Below are 23,781 nucleotides of genomic sequence, written 5' to 3'. Positions count from 1 at the left end.
CTGCGTATGATCAGGCCGGTCTGAGCTGAGAAGAGACTGCAGGGGACGCTGGTAGAAAAGTGGAGACCTGAAACAGTCCAGGCCTAAGTGGGAGGCTTCCAGCAGGGAGCCCCCCAGGCCTGAATGAAAACACTGGCTCTGCCTTTATGCCTGTGGTTTTACCTTTCTGAGGCTCAGTTTCCACGCCTGTTAAATGGAAACAACACCTGCAGCAGAGCAGCCTTGAGAATGTGAAACAATGGCAGAGGGCCTGGCCCAGTATACAGTGGGCCCTTGGGAAATGCCACCCTTATCCAGATGACTGAGCCCCAGGACTTTGCCCTCCTGCTTGCTATGTGACTCTGAGGTCACTTCATCTCTCTGAGCTGGTTTTATCATCTGTGAATGGGATAGTGTGGAGATGTAGGGATGCAGAATATAGCTGGACAGAAAGCAGACATTTCTGCCATATCTGGAAAGTAAGGAAAGGTTGCGAGCTCCCTATCATAGGAAATATGGAAGCAGTAACCAAACTTGCACTTGGTAGAGGGGGGTTACCTTTATTCACAAAATCTGACAATCACTGCATACTAACTAAATACCTGCCACTGGGCTGAGAAATCTGCGTTTGTTATTTGATGCATTAGCACTGAGCCTGCCTGGTCAATATGCGCTTACAATGTCAGCTGCTATCACCTCATTAATCTTCACAGCTCAGTTCTCTGAGGTGGGAGGTGGTGCCACTGTAATTCCCAATTCCCATTTTACAGAAGAGGAAACTGTGGCACAGAAAGGTAGTCACTTGTCCAAGATCACTCAGCTGGAACCCAGGCACAGGTAGTCTGAATTGAGAGTCCATGTTCTTTTGGTTATAAACTGTTATGTGACCTTCGCCAGTCCTGGCTCTGCCTCTGGGCCCCAATTTTCCCATCTGCACTATAAAATCTCCCAGCTGACAGCCAGCACTAACTTCCAGCCATATGAGTGCCTTATCTTGGCCGAGCTGGGCCCACTAACATCATGTGGGGCAGAAGGACCACCCAGCTGGGCCCAGGCAACCCATAGAATCATGAGAGATAATAAAATGGATTTATTTTAAGCCACTTGTTACACAGTAATAGATAAATAAAATAGCATTCAGCAACAAACATTGGTTGAGCACCTACTGTGTTCCAGGCACTGTATTAGACACTAGGAAGAAACTCATGACTTGTCTCTGGCTTCAGGGCCTGCTAGGAGCCTTTAACTTCCTCTCGTTGTGGTCTGAGCAGACCATGCAGGAGCTGGCAGTGCCAGGTGTTGTCTCTCCAGGGATGGCATCAGCAGCAAGGATGATGCTCTCGTAGCTGGGTGGAGGCAGGGTGGGCTGGGTCCCAAGTAGGGCATCCTTGGAGGCACTGCATGTCAGGCCTTCCTCCAAGGGGTATGCAGATGGTGCCAGGAGGCCCTCAACCAATGGGCAGTGCACAGCCTCCTCATAAGTGGGGATGTCAACCAGCTTTGGGGTCCTACAGAGACAGAAGAAGAGGCTGTTAGCAGGGGCAAAGGCACTCTTTGCAGGCTCTCCAGGACCCCATATACATTCTTGGAGCTTGGCATGAGAGGCCCCTGCCAACCTCAGCTCTCCCACTCCACCCTCCCTGCCCCCTGCCTGCATGGGCTCACAATGCCTCCTGTTTTCTTGGCAGGGAAAGTCCTTCCCACCTCCCTCACGCCTTCCGTGTTGGTCAGTCCCCACTTATCCTTTGAGAGTCCTCTCAGAAACCTTCTCAACTGGTCCCTCCCCCAGCAAAGCTCCCATCCCCTGCTCTGGGCTCCCACATTGTTCTCCTCTGTCACCACATGAACCCCACCTGGTTGTCCTCTAGGGCAGGGACTGACTTTGAGTGTCCAGGGGACAGGTGCTTGGGGGTGTTTGTTGAAAGACTGAGTGATGGTCCATGGGCAGAAAGACTCCCAGCTGACTGTAACATCCCTTACAAGAGCCGGAGTTGTGGACGCCCAGAGCAGGATGGGAGACCTCAGTTCTCCTGCCCATCTGAATGCTTGAGGTCCTACTATGGTAAGTCCACCAAGAGAGCACCTCTCCTTGTATACCTCCAGAGATAGAGTCAACAACATCTGTCTCAAAATAGCTTGGCTTTCCTGTGACTCAATCCCACTTCCCTTAAATGAACCACCCTGTAAGGACTTGAGGCAGAGACCACGTCCTCTGAGGCCCCTCTGACCAGGCTCTGCAGCTAGATTCCAAGAACAGAATCCCACCCACACCAGTGCTGACGGTGTAGGGAAGATGTTGAAGAAAATTTGTCTTCATTGGTTGATGTGAGCTTTTCTCTATTAGCTTTTATCTGTTCCTGTATGTGAGGTAATTTCTGTGCTGTGATCAGAGCAGGGGAGACATGAGATGAGGTTTTCTGTTTGGTCTCATCCTCCTGATCAGGGGAGATATGAGATGATGTTTGTTCTGTCCGTGTTGTGAGGTGATGGTTAGCTTAGGGTTAAAGAAATTCTTGATCAGGGGTTGAGAGAATTCCCTCATTGTTCTGTCTGTTTCGCCCACATCAGCAGATGAAGTGAAGAAGTAGCTAAGTTATCAGGACGACGTGACAGGCAGGTTGCCAGGCTTTGGAAGACCTTGGGCTGATGGTCCCAAGCAAGAACAGTAGATATTGCTTATCCGGATGAATTGGCCCTTTGGCTGGATGGGCAACATTCATATCAGTAACTGCCGTACCCTCCCAGAACTGGCCATTCCCGGAGGGGGAGGCAGGAACAAGAAACTTGGCTCTAAGGTACATCTGAGAAAATATATAAGACAGACCTCAGTTGGCAGTATTAATTATTATTATTTCATCATGTGGTCATTTGTCACTGGTAATTTCTCATCATTCTAACATTTTGAAGACTTCCAGAAACATGCAGCTTACAACACCAGGGGACGTCCTGACTTCCAGCCGCAAGCCTGGTGAGGGCTGGCTGGTTCCCGGCCTCTCCAGTGTTGTCCCCCACGGTTAGCCTTCTTGAGAACTTGTCAGCATCTAGAAAACTTGTATGCAGCTTGCAGCTTACAGCATCAGAAGACGTCCTAACTTCTACCAACAACAACAATAGCAGCAACAGTCTTCAGATTGTTAACACCTTGAAACCTTAAATGCAGCTTGCAGCTTACAGCATCAGAAGACGCCTTGACTTCTAACAACAACAAAGACAACAGCAGCAACATTCTTGGGCACTTGTAAGCAGCGGTGTGGGAGACGCCTGAGCTTCTCTCAGCTACAGACCTGGCAAGGTTTTGATTTATGACGTTTCCAGTGTTGTTCTCCCCCAGTTTGGTGAGCTTTTGACATCTACTGTAATAGTCACTATCCTATAGAGCTTATTACTGCTTTTGGATGCTCCTTACTGATGTTATTTATGTATTTAGCCAAGTGAGTTTTGATCAATAATAAACATATGTTGGGATCTCTTAAATTTATAAGTATGTGTACTCCTTTGACGTGACATTGGTATCGATGTATATAGTTTAGTCTTAACCACCTTTACTTTCTGTCATTAGCACATTCTATTAATTGCCTTTGTCTTTTGCTATTGTATATTGCTAAATAAATTGATTAGATATTGATAAATAAATTCATTAGCCCCACTCTAGCCTGTGTCCCTCCTCCTTCCTTTCCCCCGCTCATCATTACAGATGGGAATGATACCGGCTCTCAGTCTTCTCAGGGCCCCAGTGGGTCACTTAGGGAATCCCTTTCCCTTCCCCTCTTAGGATCCTGTGGAGTGAGAGTGTCACTGATCTGAGGCCCGGGCTGCTTGTTTTGGGGGTGATTCTGTCAGACACAGGGGCTGACTAGGTGACCTTGAAGGTCCCCTTCCACCCTGAGTCGCTTGGGGGCTGGTTATGAGTCTCATCACTGGCTGGTTCAACTCCCTCCTCTGCCGCATTTCTGGTGAGAGATCAGGGTCAGTAACTCCACTAATCTGGGCCTCAGTTCCTCCTGTAAGTGAGGATAATAATGGCCCCCACCTCACAGGACTGTGTGCAGATGAAATGCAGGGGGGTACTTAGCACATGCTCCATAAATGGGAGCCAGTCATAAAGTTTCAAAGGTCTCCGTGAGGAAGGGGTGTGGGAGCAAAACTCCTCACAGATCTCCCACATGGCAAGCCACCTGAAGGCTCAGGGAGGCTGTCACTCACTTAGGGTCACCAGTTTGGAAGAAGTTCAGTCATTAATAGTGGGCCTGCCTATCTAGAGAGGGGAGTGGCTGATAGCAGAGGCTGGCCTAGGGGTAAGAAGAAGTATAGGGAACTTTAATCCAGGGTCTGGTGAGGTGGGAGGAGGTGAGTCTGGGAACCAGCTGATATGCCTCATGTGAGCACCCATCACCTGCTGGGCACATGGCCTGTCTCTAGGCAACATGTCTTCTCAGCCCAAGCCCACCACAGCCCTCAAAGTGGCCCGCTGGTGGGTAGGCTCACTGCTGCAGTTACAGACAGAGTCATGGAGCAGGCTGGGGAGGGCACCTGGGGTTAACCTCAGCATGTGTGCCAGTCTGGTAGAGGGCACCAGCTATGAACCAAATCTGGGGCGCCCCATCCAGTGCTCTTGCAAACTTCTCTCACAGACCCTCCTCCTCTGGCAGCCAGCCCAGGAGCCTCAAAGCTGAGGAAGCTGATGAGGGCCCTCATCCTTCTCTGCACTCCCAGCATCCTTTGCAGGTGAGTGCAGGCAAAGATTATTGTTCCTGGAGGCAAGCAAGCCAGGTTCTATTGCTGTGTGACATAGGCTGTGTTCACACCCTCTCTGAGTCTTTCTCTTTGTTTGTAAAATGGGGGTAATAATTCCCGTTTTATAGATTCAGGACAGGGAAAAATGGAAAAAACTTTAACAACACTCAGAAAAATGTGGGTAATAAGGCTTCCAGAGCCCCACATCTCCTGTCTTGTTTACCTCTCAGTCACACCCCTGCCACAGCCACTTCTCCAAGCCCTTCAGATATGACACAGGCATTGGGTATGCTTAGGGTCACCCCAGCAGGCGACAGCTGGCAGGGCAGGGCACAGGTGAGCTGACTGCAGCAGGAAGTTTGCTTAGAGGGCAGATGTGGCGTGGCCCTCATACCACCTGCTGTCACCTTAGCAGCCAGCTGGGCCCACCCAGCCCCAAGTCTCCACGGTCATGGAGATTCTTGGAACTTGGGAACTATGTAGGGTGGCCATATCACACACTTCAGGGGGAGGGTCTGTTCATGGTGTGTTCTGGAAGTGACACCCTGCATTTGTGTGGGGCCAGCTGCCACTGTGGTCCCCATGCACAGGAAGCTCTACTGAGGTTGGGGCTCACCCACTCTCTGGAGCCTGGTTGGGGCAGGAGACCTGGCCTGGTACCAGCTCCTCTGCCCTCAGCCGAGTCAGGCAAACATGGTAGGAAAAGGGGGAGGAACAAAGATGAAATACTATTTGCCTAACACTTAAGCCTTCTAATCTATTTCACATTTGTGACAACCCTGGGGGATAGCATCTCTCAGCCACTGGACAGATGAGCGAAAGTCACCCATAAACTAAGCAGCAAAACCCCCGCTCTATCCAATCGCAAAGCTCAAGCCAACTCCACCTAGCACACCTCTCCCCACGCAGCCCCTAATCTTTCCACACCTCAGTTTTCTCATCTGTAAAACTGGCCTAATCCTTACACTTACCTCATAAACTGCTCCACTCACGAGCAGTTGAGGCTCAAATCACTTAGTGGACATAACAGTACTATAAACTATAAAGCACAGTAATAGCAGCGAAAGCTAATGTGTGCATGAACTTTCCAGTGTATTACCTTCCCCACCTATCATCTCATCTGAGCCTAACAGCAATCCTAGGGAACAGGTCTGTTGCCCTCAGTTGACAGATGAGGAATTAGACCTGGCTCAGAGAGTCCAACTAACATGCTCAACGACACACAGCGTATAAAAGAAAGAGCAGAGACTGAAACCCTCGTGTCTGATTAGGCTCATGCTTTTTCTGCTACTTACTGAGGATGGGGACGCCCCCTGGGAGGCTTCCTGTCCAGCCACCTCATTTAGGGGATAACACATAAGATGGGAGCCCCAGAGGGCAGGGGTTTTGTCTGTTCTGTCTGGTATTGCATTGTCAGTGTCCTGCATAGGATCTAGCACATAGTAAATACTCAGTAAATACGGTTACATGTGTGAAAGAATAAGTAGATGAATGTAATAGATGGAGAAAGTGAGGCCCAAGAGGGGAAGAAACCTGACCAAGCCATGAGCATAGGAGGCCTTTGTCTCTGACCTGCATTTACCCACAGCCAGGTACTCTCAGAGTGAGGTGCCTGGGACAGGAACAGTAGAGTGGCCTCCCCCTGAGGGCCAGATGCTGGGTTAATAGGCGGCAGGGCGGGGCTGTCAGCCCCAGAGAGGGAAGAGCCATTAGCAGAAGCAGCCTCCCTGACACCCAGCCACCCAGTTCTAAAACTAAGACTTGGGTCTCGAAACCTGATGGGCCAGAAACACCCTGCAGCCTCCTGGGTGGGCTTCCTCCCTGGCCTGGATGGAAATGAAGATCATGTTCTCCCACTTGACAGACACAGCTGTGGCCCAGACCCTGTTGGGTCAACATGGCTGTGTGTACAGACAACACCCACCCCTCCACTCAGGCCACACTGGGTGGGGAGGGTCAGGCTCCCCGCCAGAGTACTCTGAGGCCTGGCCTTGTTCCAACCGATCACTGACTCAGTATGTGACCAGGTAGGTCCCTGGTCTCTCTGAGACCCAGCCTTCTCATCTGAGAAGTAAAGTGTTTGGCTGGAGAGTCCCCAAGGCCCTGCCCTTCCTGCTAATAGTCGGGTCAAAGCAAGGCCTGACCACTGAACTAAGTGGCGTCTGTTGAATATGCTATTGTCTCTGATCGCAAGGATTCACAGGCCAGTAGTGGGAATAATCTGTTACATTCCTTAACTCGTAATGCATTTTCCCCTTTAACTAAGGGAAGAAGGGTGTCCAGGTCCCAGGCCAGCTCACAGATACCTGGTTTAGCCCCTAATACATCCAAATCTGGTGCTTCCAGAGTGGTATGGGAGAATAAGAGCTTTGTAGCCAGCAGGCTCTGCCACTTTCTAGCTATATAACCTTTACCTTCTTCTTCTGTAAATGGCAACAGTTCTTACCTTGCAGGGGACAGGACTGGAAAAGATGTATGCAGGCCCCTGATATGTAGGTACACCCAATACTTGGTTGAATGAATAAGTACATATTATAATAAGTGCATACATAATTCACTTTCTCAACAGGGCAAAAATTGGATCTTGGTATCTTGGTGATACTCTGTTTATATATTAATATAAAGCACAGATATACATACAGAACATAAACAAATATATAGTATATCTGTGATATTTAAATTTCATGGGGGAGGATTCAGAAAAAATGGCTAAAAAGCCTCACAGAGGGAATGAAAATGAAAAATATGGTTGAGACTTATTGTCGCAATGCAAGATTTTGTCTCCACACCCCATCCTTTTGTATATGCTTTTCTGCCTGCCTAAATGCTTCTCACTACCTTAGCCACTTGAAGAAAAGTTAACATTTACTGTGTACCTACTATGTGCCAGGCATGGAGCTAAGTTCTACATACACAGCATCTCACTCAATTCTCCCTGTGTCCCCTGAACTAGGGAGTGGATGAGAGCATAGACTCTGGGTCCAAGACCTGGCCTTGACACATACTAGGGAGATGTCCTGGGTCAAGTTACTTAATATCTTGGTTCCTCAGTTTTCTCATCTTTTATAAATGCAGTTAATAATAGCACCTACTTCAGTGGCCTTTTGTAAGGATTAAATGAGTAAATATATGAAAAGCACTTAGAACAAGCCTGGCCCATGTTAAGTTCTGTACAGGTACCATTATTGCTGTTCTTATTATTATTCCTGTTTTATTTCAGATAAGCAAGCTGAGGCTGGCTCAGTGGGTTTGCACTATCTATTTGAAGTCCTACCACTAATTAGTGATACAACCAAGAGAGGATCCCAGTCGATCTGATTCCTGTGCCTGGGCTCTTAACCCCTATGCTACTCTACCCTGTATCATGCTGAGGCCAGCTGCCACCTCCTCCAGGAAGCCTTCTGAGATTCCATGTCGCCAAATGACAATGTCTGCGCCTCTCTCACAGCTCTAACTACACTGGTTTGTCAATATCTACCTTTGTCATGGGGCTTTAAACTCCTCCAGGACTGTGCTGATCAGCCTTCAAGTCCCCAGGGCATAGACAAAGCCTGGTCCACAGAAGGAACCCGGTGCGAGCTTACTATGCAAATGTTGATAGAATGGTGCCCAACCTGTGGCCCCCACCTGCTTCCCTCACCCTGCCCCACTGACCTGCAGCTCTCCTTCTCCAAAGGCTCCACAGTGAGGTAGTACAGGTCTCTGGAGAGGTGATATGGGTCCCACTGGGGTGGCCCCCAGGCGCTGGCCTTGATGGACCACAGCAGGCCGAGGAGCAGCAGCAGGCCGCCTGTACCACAGCAGAAGAAGCTGACAGACCTGAGCAGGAGCCTGGGAGCGGCAGGCACTGGGTGCCCAGCAGGTGGGGCCGGCTGGCCAGGCTGGGCACCTGCATCCCCTTCACTCCACCAAGCGAAGCAGAGTATCCCAGCCACCAGAACCACCATGCCACTAACCATCATGCAGTAGCGGAGGGTGACGGCCACACGGCCCCTGTCACAGGTCTGGACATGAAAAGGAGAGAGGAGAGTAAATGGGTATGTGAGAGACCTGCCGAGTACTGGAGACCCAGCTTTCAGTCCTCCTCTGCCTGAGCTCCCTGTGTAACCCTGGAGAGGTCATTTGAGTCCTCTGTGCCTCAGTGTCCTCATCTGTAAAATGGAGCTCATGCTCTCAACTTTGTAGGGCTGCTTTGAAGGTCACAGATAACGTGTCCAAAGTTCCTAGCACCATGCCTGGGACCCAGTAGGAGCTCAGTGAGTGTGGCTATGTTCACCCCGAGCCCTTCTCCAAGCCTCAGAGGCCTCATCTGCCTGGTGGGTATAAGACTCCCCACTGTGTCTACCACAGGCTGGGAGGGAGGAGAATGAACACTAATTGGGTCCACAAGGCCTACCAGCATTGGGGCTTGCTGGTTACACATTGCCTCACTTCACCCCGGTCACATTCTCAAGAAATCGACACTGTCATTTCCATTTGACAGGGAAAGACACCGAAACCCAGGGCGAGTAAAGGAATATGTGACAGAGGTCACTGAGAAGTCTGAAGTTGAAACTCATGAAATGAAACAAAATTGTGCAAAAAGTTGTTCACCGTGGCCTTATTTATAATGATCCTAATTTGGAAAAAGCCTATATGTCCAACTCTAGGGAAATGGTGAGTAAACCATGCCATAACCTCTAGATGGAATATTAATAACATTTTAAAAAATCAAATTAAGCACAAAAGTTTAACTGGGGAAACGCTATGTCTTACTTTTTTCAACTTAGTATACCTAATTATACATACAGTGTTATCTCAATTAAGTAAAGAAAATATACACAGGAAAAACAACACTGTGAGGAAACCTGGTCCCAAATCCCACAGACAGGAAGGGACTAAAATCCACGTCTGTGTTTTCTCCAAAGCCAACGTCTAGGCCATCGTCCATGCTGTTCCCTCTACCTGATAACTTGCTTTATCTCCCCTCAAGGCTCAGCTTGACCCCCACCCAAAAAGCCTTCACTGGTAACACTTTAGACACCAAAGTCCCCTGGGCCTTCTTGAACCACAGCACTTACCTGTATTTAACTTTTCCTTTGCTGTCCCTATTGGCCCTCTTCACTGCTATATCCCCCAGTCCCTGGCACATAGTAGCCACTCGATAAATAACTGTTAAAGAAATTCTCTTAAATGAAAGAAAGTGTTGCTGGGCAAATGTTTATTGTGTGAAAAACCTGCCTCACAGCTGGGAGGAGCTGGGCAAGGGGAAGGAACACAGGATTCCAGCTGCTCCAGTCCCATCCGTGGAGCAAAGGCCTATCTATGGTCCCAACTCTGCAGCTCACCATCTGTGTCCTGGGGTAAGCCTCTGGTCCTGTTGCCTCACCTGTATTAAGGGCAGGCTCTCCAGCAGGCTGCTGGGAAAACTTAGGGCAACTCTGGCTCCTCTTCCAAAAGCTGAGCCAGTGAAAAATAAGGGGCTGGGGAACTCACAGACCTGAGAGCGACCTCAATGACCAAACATGGTACATCTGAACAACGCCCTGCTTTGCAGCCATTCAAAGGCATGCTCCCAGGGGAGCGGTGGGGCATGGCATACGCAATGCTCAAGAGATAGTGGGTGAAGCTTTCAAAAGGGCATGTTCCCACCGGAGCAGTGGGGAAGGGGCAGAAAACAGGAAGGGGATTAAGAAGTACAAACTTCCACTTATAAAATAGGTTATGAGAATGTAAGGTACAGCATAGGGAATAGAGCCAATAACACCACAATAATTATGTATTGTGACAGATGGTTACTAGACTTATGGTGGTGATCACTTTGTAAGGTGCATAAAAGTTGAATCATTGTGTTGTACATCTGAAACTAATATAATACTGTATGTCAATTATAATTTTAAATAATTTTTTAAAGGGACATATTCCCAAATGTGTTTTAAAATGTGTGTGTATGTGTGCATGTGCATGTGTGAGAGAATGTATACAACTAACGAGGTGCTCTAGGAGTGGACCCCAATCTTTCTGAGCCCCCAGACCACCAAAAGCAAATAGGAAACCACCAGTTGTAAATTACCTACGGTTCTCTGTCTGTGAATCTGTCTTTGAGGCAAGTACTTCCATTCTCCAGCTCAAGGCATTTTCATAGGGGGAGAAAAAGAACCTGACTACCCCCTCCCCAAAGTCAGACAGCGAGGAGAGGCTCTCAAGAAGAGGCTTTCAAGAGAAAAAGCTGGAGGGGGTGGGCGGTTAGCTCAGTTGGTTAGAGTGTGGTGCTGGTAGCACCAAGGTTACCAGTTTGATCCCCACATGGGCCACCGTGAGCTGCGCCCTCCTTAAATAAATAAATAAATAAATAAATAAATAAATAAATAAATAAATAATAAAAGGGGGGGAGGGAAAGCTGGAGAAACCAACTTTAAAAATAAAACAAAAAAAATAAAAACAGCAAATCAATAATAGTAAGCTCTGGCCTGTATATTATGGCACTTGATGGTTGCCCTTCACACCCAGTATCTCATCTGACTCCCCACAACAGGGCAAGGAAAGAAATTCCTGTTTTGCAAATGAGGAGACGAAGTCCAGAAAGGTGAGGGACTTTGCCCAAAGCCAGCTACGGCTGGGTTTCTCAACACATGAAGAACTCATTCTTACATGAGGTAAGTTATGATGCTTTTTACTTTCTATAAAATTAATAGTTGCTCATTGTAGGAAAAGGAGAAAACAACAGAGGGGAATAAGAACGCAAAAATACAAATCATCATTCAGCCTGCGTCTCAGGGATAAGCATGATCACCAAGGATGTTTCCCTTCCGTTTCTCCCTTGGCTTACATCCGTGATGATGGGGGCAGCAGGTGTGTGCTGGGCATTTACACGGGCTGGGCACCACACCAAGCACTTTCCAGAGGTCCTGTCACTCATTCCTCACAGCAGCATTATGTCCTGAGGACACTAGGGCTCTGAAAGTGACAGTCTGTCTGAGGTCAGTGTGAATTTGAACTCAGGTCTAGTCTGACTCAAATCCCTGTGTGTGTGCACAGCTAGATCTAGTTATATGTTGTATAAAGTTGAGACCTTACTGTGAAGAGATGTTATCTGTAAGTCTTTGGTACAGTTCTCACTTTCTAGAATGCACTGCTCTCCTCGGACAAGGCCCTGGAATTTTCTCTAGCATGGTCATCTCCCTCTGTTTGGATCTCCCTCCTTCCATATGGATTCCTGCCCCCCACCCCCACCATGGGCAGGCAGGGCACATGTTAACCTGTCATCCCCAGGGGGTGGAGGGTGTCTACATCCACTGGATAAAGAACAACCTGTTCTGTTGCTGTGCGGTGGTTTTCATTATTATTACCGGTCAGGGCTCTGACTACCAGCAGGGTGTCCTGGCCCAAGATTCCCCCTGGCCTGTTTCAGAGAGTGGCCTTCAGGCAGCTTACTCACCTCTCCCACTCATGTATCCAAAACCCTGATGGAGGAGGAAGAAAGGGCTCCCTGCCCTGGAGAGCATAACCCCAAACCCAGAGAAGTCCCACTCCTGATCCTGGCACTCAGTCAGGGCCTGCCAGGCTGGCAGCCTTCCTCAGTTCCCTCATACCCAACCCCCACACCCAAACTCCTGTCATCTGGGGACCTCTACACTTGTTCCCTCAGCGTGGGGAGCCCGCTGTCCCCATTGGGGCCCTCATTGCACAGCCCCACCCCTTCAAGACCTCACCCTTTCCACACCATCTCCCAGAAGCCCTTCTGCTGCTGCCACCCCCACCTCCCACCAGCTAAAAGAGGCCTTTGCCTGCATCAGATTTATTGCTCCCTCTAATTAACTCTGTGAAGACTGCTCAACATCTTTGGGCTCAAGTTTCTGCCTCCCAGGGAGGAGCAAATTGTGAAGATGAGATGGCAAAGATGGCAGGCTGTAAGTGAAGCATGGTGACACAGAGCTGGACAGAGGACGGACCCCGGCTCTGACATTGGGCAAGTTACCTGGCTTCTCCATGCCTCCCTTCCCACAGTATTGTCGGGCTACTAACAAGGGAACTTTAGGTGCCAGTGTTCTGTAAAGAACTAAACCATCTGAACAAGTGGCCCAAACCAGCTCCATATAACCGCTGGGTAAACTGAGGCCGTGAAAGCCAGGGCCCCAGGCCCTCCAGCGAGTTAGAACACAGGAGACCTGGCTGTCTAGACTCTGCCCACCAAGCCACCCTGGTCAAGGTGAAGGGAAGGGGTCTAGGCGGGGTCGGCGTTACGCGGAGGTGAGATGCTCCTGAAGGAGGGAGACAAGGAAGCGTGTACCCACCGCTGGCGCAGCCATCACGAGGCAGGAGGTCAGGCGCGGTCCAGGCATGGGGAGCCAGGAGACGGTAAAGGCATAGTGGCCAACGGACTGGAGAGCGGGTGCGAACTTGGGAACAGCGCGTCCCTCGGGTCTGCAGGAGGTGCCGGCCGTTCCGGGGCGGCGGTCCCGTACACCCGCTCTCTGCGCCCTGCAAAAGTGCTAAGGTCGGGCTCCGGGCTCCTCGCGGTGTCTGTCCTGTCCCTGACCCGCCGCCCCAGTCTGTCCCGTCGCTCCGCCGCCTCGCACCGGGAGCGGAGGTGCGGAACCCGGCTCCACCCGGCAGGCGCCGGTTCCCCCGCTGAGCGCTTCCGCAGCGGCTTTGCAACCCGGCGGGGGCGCCGAGCTTCGCGCAGAGCCCCAGCTTAGCCCTGGACTCCGATAGTGACCGCCCTCCGGCCCCGGCTTGTTCGACTGCGTCCGGGCGCCCTGGGCTCGGGCACCGGGCGCTGCCTGCCCCACCTCTCCTGGGATCCGCGTCCTGCGATCCGCAGGGTCCTGCGGAGACTCGAGGGCACCCGGGTCGGGAGGCTCCAGGGCGGTTCCAGGTGCTGCGCCGCCGCCCAGCCCGCCCCGCCCGACCTTAAAGCCACAGCGCGAGCAGGACTGGCAGGGGTTAGGGTTTCCCAGCGCCAGGGGAGCGGCGGACCGCTGTTACCCGGAACCGTCTGTCCTTGGGGCCACCCCGCCCCCACTATCCCACTGGGGCGGGCCTGGAAACAACTTCCGATAGCCATCAATAATCAGTCAGAGAGGGCTCTAGGATCCTGGAGCCCACGCCGCCTCACTCCCATTTTATAGCAAGAGAAACTGAGGTCCAAAGAGGGAAAGTCACTGTCTAAGCGGTTTTACTGCGTACTCGGTTGACAACTGGCTTTTTCTTCCCACAGCGGTCAATTTGAGAGCAAGCCCTCCAGGACCTCACGTCCAGAGGTGGAACGCATTACAGAAATAGTGGTCCACCGTTTAAGTGCTTCCCACAGCCCCAGTTGGAGGTTACCCCCCCAGGCAGTGAGAGGCCAGGGAGAGTGAGGCTGGAGGGCAGGGCCTCCCACCTATTGTGTGACCTAATTTCTCTGAACCTTCTTCCTCCTGTGTCAAAGGAGTATAAGGATCCTAACTCACAGGTCTGTGAGGACTGAATGATTTAAGCAGCGAAGGTCAAGCCCTGGACCATTTAACCAGTGCAGGCTAAAAGCAGTTTTTGTGGACAAGTGATTTGAGCACCTGGAGCAAGGGTCAGGTGTGTGTGTGTGTGTGTGTGTGTGTGTGTGTGTGTGTGTGTGTGTGTGACTTCCTCTATGGGAGGACACCTTCTATGGGACAAGGGGGCATAACATCCAGGCTGAAGGAAGAGCATGTGCAAAGCCTGGACAAAGTCACAAGCTGGTTAAACCTTGACAAGTTCATGTGGGTCAAAGCAAGTCAGGTCCCAGACCAGCCCAGGTCTGTTTTTGTCCTTTCCTGCTGCTCCAACAAGGTAGGGGACAGGTTCTAAGTCCCCTCAGCCATGCCAAGGAGTCCCCACAGACCTGGTGGGGTGCACTCTCTCATTACAATGGTTTTATTTGAGAATCTCCTTAGTCAGTGGTGACCTCCCTGAGGGCAGGAACTAGTTGTGACTTGGCTCAGGACTCAGCCAGACCCAGCAGGGCCAGGACCATTAGGACTGGGTCATCATTGGTACCCAGGGATCTGGCCCAGTTATTCTCGCTCTGTCTTCCTCTTCCCCACCTTTTGGGAGGCCTGGGACCGCACAACTTTGGGCGTACTTGCAGGCCTTTTCTGAGCAAGCAGCCTTGGATGTTTGCTGGCACCAGGTGGCAGACTCAGAGGAGAAAATTGATCACCAACTTCTGCTTCAAGGAGCTAGGGAAGGGGGCTACCACTTGCACCTACTTATTACATGTCACCAGCCAGATGCTTTTCTTGTTTTTGTTTTATTTTTCAATTACAGTTGACATACAATATTATATTCATTTTTCTTCTTTAATTTTCAACTCAGCAAAATCATTGAGGCCGAGAGACAGACAAATGCCTTGCCCAGAGTCGCACAGCTAATGAGTGAGGGGTAGAAAGTGGGGTTGGGAAGAGGAGGTGCTAAAATCCACATCGGTCTGAATCTTACAGACCCATATGCAGAATCTTCCCCTCCACAGATAAAGAACATTTGCCAGCCCTGTAAAGAAGAAAAATATTTCCATAAACGCAGCCTCATCTGCACAGACTCTGCCCACCCTCCCACCCACCATCTTGGGCAGGTGACTCTGGGGCCCATGGCTTCATTTGGCAAAATGGTGAGAAATAAGCACTGGAATCAGGACTCTTAGGGTTGTTATGAGGATAAAATGAGTTCTTATGTAATGTACTTAGCAACAGTTCTTGGCTTATAGTAACTACTTAGTAACAGTGGCTATTATGATTATTATTTTATCTGTAAGTAGAAGAGAAGCAATGAGAATCCATGGTCTTCTTGACAAAGCGCCCTCCCTTCCCTTACCACCTCCTGCCTCCAGGACAGGGGCTGTGTCCTTTCCCAGGACCACTACCTAGAGACAACCAACCACTGTAACATTTGGATGTAACTCTTTCCAAATGTGTACATTTTACTGGACATACATTGCTACCATTCTAATAGCTTTTATTTTCATGTCACACAATTCCTCATGAATATCTTCCCATATCTCACTGCATTTTAATTCTTTGCTTCCATATCTTGCTCTCTATGGACAGCATCTTGAGGGCAAGTATGCACATTTTGTGTCCTGTCCCCACCCCACCCCTCTCGTGGCATCTCAGCTGGCACACATTGGCCCACCATGAATATATGTTGGGAACAGCATGAGATGTGCAGTGGTGGTGGGTTGTTCTGTCCCCTGCCTAGAAGGGAAGAAGGCTCGTGGGAGGGCAGCAGGCATTTCAAGTTCTGCCAGCAACGCAGCCAAGGCCGATCAAGGTCTGGGGGTAGGATATCTTTAAAGAAAGATCTCTGAGCACATTCCTTAACGACAAATAGCAACAGAATTCTGAAGATTTAGCTTCATGAAAGAGGGAGTTTAGGCCAATGTTCTCAACCCAGGGTGATTTTGCCACCCCCAACCCCAGAGGACATTTGACAATGTGTGGACATTTTTGGCTGTCACACTGTGATAACTGCAGTAGGGGGCTACTACTGGCATCTAGTGTGTAAAGGCCAGAGATGCTGCTAAACATCCTACAGTGCACAGGACAGCCCCCTTAAAATTTATCCCATCCCAGGTGTCAAGTGCCAAGGTTGAGAAGCTCTGATTTGGATAGCTAGACTTTGGAGACAGCTGGACCGTGTTCTGCAGAGAGAAGGGAAAATAAATAAATATATGATATAAAGAAATATAAGAGAAAATAAACCTGAGAGTCTATAAATTCAGCCCTGTTTTCCCATAGGCCATAGGAAAGCCTCAGAAACTCCAACATACAACTTCTAAACCATACCTACCATTGTGTCTCTTGTATATAAGGAGCAGAAAGGGTGGAGTGGGCAGGAGTAGGCAGGGACCCTGGCACCCCTCTCAGCCAGTCAGAGTATGTGCCTTTTTTGTCAATTTTTGATGCTAGAGCTCTGTGTTAGTTTTTTCTCTGGAGAAAAAAAAATCGTAGGACTGGGAGATGAGGGGAGAAAAGGTTTGAAAAACACTGACCTGCTTGGATCTGTTTTTATAGGGCTCAGGAAAGGAAAATGAGTTGCTTGAAGTGACACAGCAAATCTGAAGTATAACAAGGACCAGACACAGATTCCAGAGCCCTTCTTTTTTTGTGTGTTTTTTTTTTTACCAGCCTCTTAGCTACTAGTATATAGAATCACTGATGTCTGTGTTAGGAGTTGGGCACCTGGGGTTCAAGGGTTGGCGAACTGTGTCCTGCAGACCAAACCTGGCTCACTGCTTGTCTTTGTATGGCCTACTCACCAAGAATAGTTTTTTACATTTTTGTTAACGGTTGAAGAACATCAAAAGAAGAAGAACATTTCATGATCCATGAAAATTTTGCAAAATTCAAATTTTAGTGTCCATAAATAAAGTTTTATTGGAACACAGCCAAGCTCATTCTTTCCATACTCCTTTTCGCTCTAATGTTAGAATTCAGGAGAAACCATGTAGCCCATAAAGCCTAAAAAATTTACTATCTGAACCTTTACAGAAAATGTTTACTGCTCCCTGCCCTAGCCTCTGGCTCAGCCCTGCCACTAACGTGCTGTGCAATCCTGGGTAAGGGACTTGCTCTTACCCTGTAGCCAACCCACAAAGGCCTGCAGCCCTCGTATCTAGTTGCTCTGTGGGTTCCTAGAATTCTGTGCTTAGGAGACAGTCCATTCATGGAGAAGCAAGGAGCTGCTGTGTCCTCTGAGATCATGTTCTGAATGAGGAAACTGCTGTCTGTGGGTAAGAAAAGGACTAGAACCTCAAGGCCTCAGCTTTCTTGGAAGACATTTTCTACCCAAATGAGATGGCCCCATGCTCTGGGAGGGCCCTTGGCTGATACTGGACCAGCAGCTCTGGAGCGGGAGAGATGCAGGCCAGTCGGAGGAGGAACGCTTGTCTGCCAGCCAAGACAAAGGGCTGAGAGCCTGGAGAGTGGGTGGATGGGGGGCTGGTAACAGCCTTGACTCCAGGGGTGACCTCTGGGAGCTCAGGCAGACACATGAAAGGGCTCAGATTCTGGGAAAGAGCCAGCTGCTACCTCTGTTTCCAGAGATCCTGAGAAAGATACAGCAACCCAGCTTTCAGTGTGGGGAGCTAGTCTCCATATGTGAAGTAGGGCGGGAGGGAGGGAGCTGGCCAGGCAGACAGGAGGCCTGGTTTGGGTCTGACTCGTGGCCTTGGCCAAGTCATTGTCCCCTCTCAGCCTCAGTTTCCCTATCTCTAAAAAGGTTGGGTCCTTTCAAGCTCTGGGACTCTATTCTGGGGCTTAATTTTTTTCTTCCTCTCCTTCCACTTCTCCTGAATTGGACACAGTAATCAGCAAGTCTAATAAAAATCCTGGACTCTGATTGTTTAGAGTCAGCGCTTTCTTTACAGGTAGATAGACTGTTCTGGATTCATCTACTGCTAACCCAAGATTTTTGAAGAGCCCTGTTTCCTGCCTCAACTCCTGCCTCCTCTACCAATCCATTCCCAGTCCCAGCCTCCACTCACCAAATGGCTGATGTCCCCTAAAAACGTCCCACTGAGCCCATTCAAACCAAATCATCATGTCCACCCCGGGCTGCCCTGTCTCCTGTGGTCAATGCTCACTAAATGGCACTTCCACCCACCCAAGTGAAGACACTAGTGGAAGCAAAGCCAGACTCTGGGAGAAATGCAATCACCCACTATCCTTTCTGGGCCTGGTTCCTCAGCAGTGAAATAAAGGGTTGCACATGACAGTATCTGCATTTACTGACATGCCTGAATGCTCTGCTTTTACTCCCAAATCTGCCATTTGCCTGCAGAGTGACCCTGGCCAAGGCATTCCTCTCCGGGGCCTCAGTTTCTCATTAGTAATTGAGATGGTTGGACTAGATGGGTTTTGGACTAGGGGAATTGGGAAAAGCACTGACATTGGAGGCAGGAGACTTTGCTTCACTTAATCATCAGTTCATCTTGTCGCCCTGGGCCAGTCCCTTCCCAGGTTGGGTCACTGGGCCTCCATTTTCCACATGTCAGATGGAGAGGGTGGGCCTACCTTCTCTTCCAGGGCCTGACATTCTGGGACTGCAGAACTAGGTCCCTCAGGTCATTTAGTTAACAACTCCAGGATAGGTTTGTTTTTGCTCATCACTCTGGAAGCTTCCAGATTGTTCTTTGGAATAATTGAAGGTCCCTTAATTACTGTGGGTCCCCAGGCAGCTGGAGAAAACTTGGCCCGCAAGAGCTTATAGTCCAGTATTTTAAACGGAAAATTTTATATTGTGTTCACAGCCCACCTAAAAAGTCCAATCAATTTTCTAAATATCACTACAACACTCTTAAATACGTATTTAATAAATCACTAAGGATTTCCACATAATACGAAATATATAACCTCTGCCTAATATGTATCATTGACCTCAATGGATGTTATTGACACGCAATGACACTGTACAGTATTGAACACATTTTATACAGTATGGAATACACATTTTAGTTTCTTTCGGTGAACATGTACTATAATGTAAATTACAATGAAATGACATATCAAATGTGTATTGAATACAAGAACCACCTAGCATAATAAAATAAATAAGTCAGCCCATCTGAATAATTCACACTAATCAATAGGAGAGTTGCCTGAGTGCGATGTGGGGCAAGAGGAGGAGATGGTAGCTATAAGGCATACGTAAGGTTGCCACATTGAACCGTTACCTTTCCTATGCATGTAACTTTGCACATGCTGTTTCATCCTACCCAGAAAGCCCTTCCCCTACACCTTATCCAGGCAGCTCCTGTTCATCCTTCAATACACAACTCAATGTGCCTTTTTTGGTGAACACTTCCCCACCTTTCTTAGGCAAAGTTAGGTATCCCCCACGATGAGCCCCTCAGTTCAGCAAACATGTATTTCATGTGTCTTGAGCAGTGTGAGGTTCAGATGAAGCAGACACAGTCTCTACCTCTAAAGCCCCTTTTCTCAGTCCTCATGTTCTCACTCTTCCTTTGTTGACTGGCTAAATGCAGAGGATCTGGACAAAGGTGGCAAGGTCATTAGATGAAAGGACCCTGGGGCCTCAAGTGATTGTTTGGAGTAACCCCCTCACCATACTTGACCTGCATTAAACTGTGACAGGAGTGAGAAATCTCCAGTGTGGTCAGTGTTGACATTTGAGGGTTATTTGTTAGTGCAATTTACTCTAACACGCCCGTGTCTGTGCTGAGTCCCAGGTCAGACAGATTAGAATGAGGGAGGTACTGAGAAGCAGCTGAGGGCCTAGGGAGCTGGAGCCAAAACACAGGGAGGACAGCCTGGGGGCTGAGTACTTGGTTGCTCCTCTGCAGCAGAGGTGACCTGGCACCAGCACTTCCTCATAATGAGCCTGTTTCCTCATCGGCCAAATAAGGATGAGAGTTCCTATCTTATATGGCTATGAAGAGTGTCACAAATTACATACATAAAGTGCTTCAGCTATAATGCTGCTTTATAAATGTTTCCATCCCGTGCTCTATTGCATCCCCATCAACAGGGGGCAAATCAAGGCAGGTGGAAGATCACAGACTAGCTCACACTTACAAAGCATTTATTATATAGCAGCACTGTTCTCAGCACTTTACAAAATGAACTAATTTAAATTCTCGCAGCAGCCCATTTCGCAGATGGGGAAACTGAGCTAAATAAAGTTATGTCACCTACCCAAGCTAATAAACACTAGAGCTAGGATTTGAACTTACATAGTCTGGTTAACCACAGTGCTGCACTTCTAAGCTCTGGCCTGTTGAAAAGGGACAGGAAGAGCCACTGATACCAGGCACCTGCAAAGAGCTGGTTACAGTCAAATCTGACTAGTAGTCATTCCCTAGCAGAACAGACATCAAAGTAAAGCCAGGCTCACTTGGTGTCTCTTTCCTAAGAGGAGAAAGCAGACCAAACGTCTGCACAGAGGGGAACCCTTCCTGGGAACTTTATTCAAGGAGAAACACATCACATGGTTCACCATCCAGAAGGCCCTGAGTCACCAAGTGGACAATGGTTCCTATTATAGTTTTGCAAAGGCCCAGACCTGCAGGAAACCATGTCATTTCTGGAAGTAATCTGACTCTCCTTCCTTGTAAATCCCTATGTTGCAATGCAAACTGGAGCCTCACTCACCAGGACCAGCCACCCAAATGCCAATGTGTTAGCAGGCACTGGGCAAGTAGGTATCAAAGCGAATCTTGCTCTACCTGGGAGAGCTGAAGTCACTGTTCTGAATTCCTGTCTCCTTGGACTGGCAGTTAGGACCTTAGGGTCCAGCCCCAGATGGGCCACATGCTGGATGTGTGATCTCAGGGGCATCACTCACAATCCTGGGCCCAGGGAGGAGCAGTCTTCATGGACCATTCCCCCAGGTTGTGGACACCAAACTGCCTCACATTCATCTTTGTCCCCTCGGCAGCCAGCACAGGAACAGGTACAGAGTGGGGACTCTGTAAGTGCTGGTTGGAAGGTAGAGGTGGTTGTGTAGAGCTGGATTTGAGGGACCCTGATAAAAAGAATATACAGTACTGCTTCCATTTGTTTTTACTTTCCCCGACAACTGTATGAGAGAGGAATCATTATTATCCCCATTTTCCTTTTTAGGAAAGCTGAGGTCCCAAGAAGTAAATGACTTGCCTGAGGTCATACAGCCCACCAGAGTGTTGCATTATTGTGCCACTGGGGACTGCCATCCAAACTGAGTTGTTGAATGAGGGCCTTGATTTTGGTCTAGGAAAGCTAGCCTGTATTTCCCAGGCTGGGGGTAGTTGAAAAAACCACAGCACTTGGAGTCAGCCTCCTAACTTGTGAAGACTAGGTCAGGGTGCAGTTCTTTCAGCAAGGAAACAAGAATCCCAAATTTGTCCCGGGGGATGGAAATTAAAAACAAAGAAAAACCTATGAGCGCCACCTTGTGGTAAGCTCCGCTATCATCATACGTCTAATCGCGGTGCTTGGACATTTGAGGACACAATGCAGTGTGGTTCCCAGGCCACAAGGGCCTCAGGAAAAGTAAGGACTCCAGTGACCTCCCCACGGCCATGTCCCCAGGGCCAGGAGCCCAGTCTTCCAGGCACAGAACGTTCACAAATGGCTTTTAATGACCCAGGGCCGAGGCCCCAATCACAGCCCAAGGTCTCTCAGACACAGTGGAGTCAATTGCCCACCTGGTGGTCCCTGCTATGCCGTCTCTCAGGGCCCAGAACTTTAGCTTTTACTCATTCCACATGCATTTACTGAGGTGCTATGCCAGGCTCTGTGCCAGACACTGGCTGCCTGGTGGACCCCAAAGCCTGATCCCTAAGGGTGCCATGTCCTGCCAGAGCCACTTCTCTCTCTGCCCCAATCCTCATCCTCCCAGTCTCACATGCCAATTGATGGCACCCACTTCCATCTTGTGAATCCTCCCGGAGCCTCCCCTCCTTCCTAGTCCTCTCCCCAATTCCCACACCTAAGTATTGTGGGCACCCCTCCATGACTCTCCCTTCCCATCACTGCCCTAGTCCAAGACACCAACAGCTCTGTCCAGGACAACTTTCAAGGCCCACTCACTCTGGCCTCCCCACCTCCAGTCTTGACCCCTGAACTTGCTGTCTCTACGATGACCAGAGTCGACCTTCTGGAAGGGAAATCTGAGCAATGAAAATTTCTCTGTAGAAACCTTCCAGGGCAAATTCTCAGCTCTAAAATGACGAAAGCATGGTGGGGAGAGACAAAGTAGGAAAAGTGAATGAAATGGATATACAAAGGAGGTATAAAAATTAATATATAAAAAGTTTTGTTTTTTTTAAGTGCCCAGTGTTTGGCACCTAGAAGATCTTCAATACACACCCACTAAATCCTTGCTCCTTAAAGTATGTCCAGGACCAGCAGTATCATATCCCAGCGAGCTTGTCAGAAACGCAGAATCTCAGCCCCACCAAGACACGTGAGCCAGGATCTGCATTTTAACCCACTCCCCAGGCTTCGTGTGCGGTGGGCATTCAAGACCCCTACACAGAGGATGAGCTCCTTGGGTGCAGGCCCTGCCTTAGTCACCTGTGTGTCCCTTACTGCCAGCACTTGACCACGTGGCAGGCGCCTGCCCCAGGAATGCCACCTGGCTGGTCCTTACCACTCTCAGACGTGGACAGACCCTGTCTGGTGATGCCACCAGGCTCAGAGGGTCTGTTTTACAGGCTTACTCATCTTGACAGCCATCCTGTGCAGGGCTGAAGGGTGGGCAGTGGCAGCTGCAGACACACTGAGAAGCCACCAGTCTGTCTTGAAAGATTTCTCCTTAAGAAAACAAGAATAAAAAGCACCATCATTTTTCCCTTCCAGAAACCAGAGAAATGGTCAAACCCCTCTCTCCATTGCTGCTTACCAAGCCCCTCTCTTCATCCTCCAGGGTCCTTTCTGTGCTTTACTGTGGCTGGTACTGGGGGGAGGGCTCTCACAGTTAAATACACACAAAGTTCTTGATGACAATTGTCTTTAAAATCAGGAGATTGTGGCAATTGAATGGGGCATGTTGAGTGGAGATACGGGGGAGTAGCGCTTGGCTTGCTGTGTGAACCACAGGCCACTGGCCCTCCCTGGGCCTTGGTTAACCATACAGTAAAACGAGGGCAGGCAGCAAAGGTGGGTGGGCTCCTTTTCCTTTCTTAGGTCCCATCCTCTGCCACACCCAGGTACCCCTGTCCTACATATGAACAATCAGAGCACTTCTCACACTGTGTGGAGAGGCCAGGCTGGTCTTATTCACTTGGGACCCAGCCAGGCCTGGGAGTCACTGGATGTTGGTTCAAAGATGAACTAATGTATGAGTGATGAGGTAAGTTGGGGTAAATACCATTATTCCAGTTTTAGGGGTGAATAAATGGGGGCAGGGGGCAGCTACATGTCTGTCTGCTTGGCATCCTAAGGCAGGCGGTGGCAGAGCCCATACTTTCTGGTTTAAGGCCTTCTGTTGAAGCCAACCAGTGCCCTCACTGCTCCCCTCCAGGGAGAAAGAAAGGAAACCTTGGGTCTCGCTTTGATGTCCTGCTTTGTGCTGCACCTTATGTCCTCACAGGAGGAGCTTTTATTATTTTTCACCCCAAGAGTCCACTGT

At 49.3% G+C, this 23,781-nt stretch overlaps 1 protein-coding gene across 2 annotated transcripts; it reads right to left on the bottom strand.

The window, feature by feature from the left end:
* Window positions 1-1,049: 1,049 nt before the first annotated feature.
* TMEM61 (transmembrane protein 61) lies at window positions 1,050-13,673 on the bottom strand. 2 transcript variants are annotated; one of them, XM_019742900.3, is made up of 4 exons: window positions 13,485-13,673; window positions 12,987-13,173; window positions 8,368-8,717; window positions 1,050-1,487 (listed from the first exon to the last, which is right to left on the bottom strand). In XM_019742900.3, exons 2-4 carry the CDS (start codon window positions 13,032-13,034, stop codon window positions 1,202-1,204), a joined length of 684 nt encoding a protein of 227 aa, XP_019598459.3. In that variant the 5' UTR covers window positions 13,035-13,173; window positions 13,485-13,673; the 3' UTR covers window positions 1,050-1,201. The 2 variants fall into 2 exon arrangements, with proteins under 2 accessions (XP_019598459.3, XP_074190866.2); XM_074334765.2 differs by lacking the exons at window positions 12,987-13,173; window positions 13,485-13,673 and adding an exon at window positions 10,766-11,000.
* Window positions 13,674-23,781: the final 10,108 nt, after the last annotated feature.

This window comes from Rhinolophus sinicus, chromosome 14 (genome assembly GCF_057876585.1).
Source record: "Rhinolophus sinicus isolate RSI-liver-muscle chromosome 14, RSI-T2T, whole genome shotgun sequence".
Classification (NCBI taxonomy): domain Eukaryota; kingdom Metazoa; phylum Chordata; class Mammalia; order Chiroptera; family Rhinolophidae; genus Rhinolophus; species Rhinolophus sinicus.
This window is presented reverse-complemented; position numbering and strand designations above follow the sequence as displayed.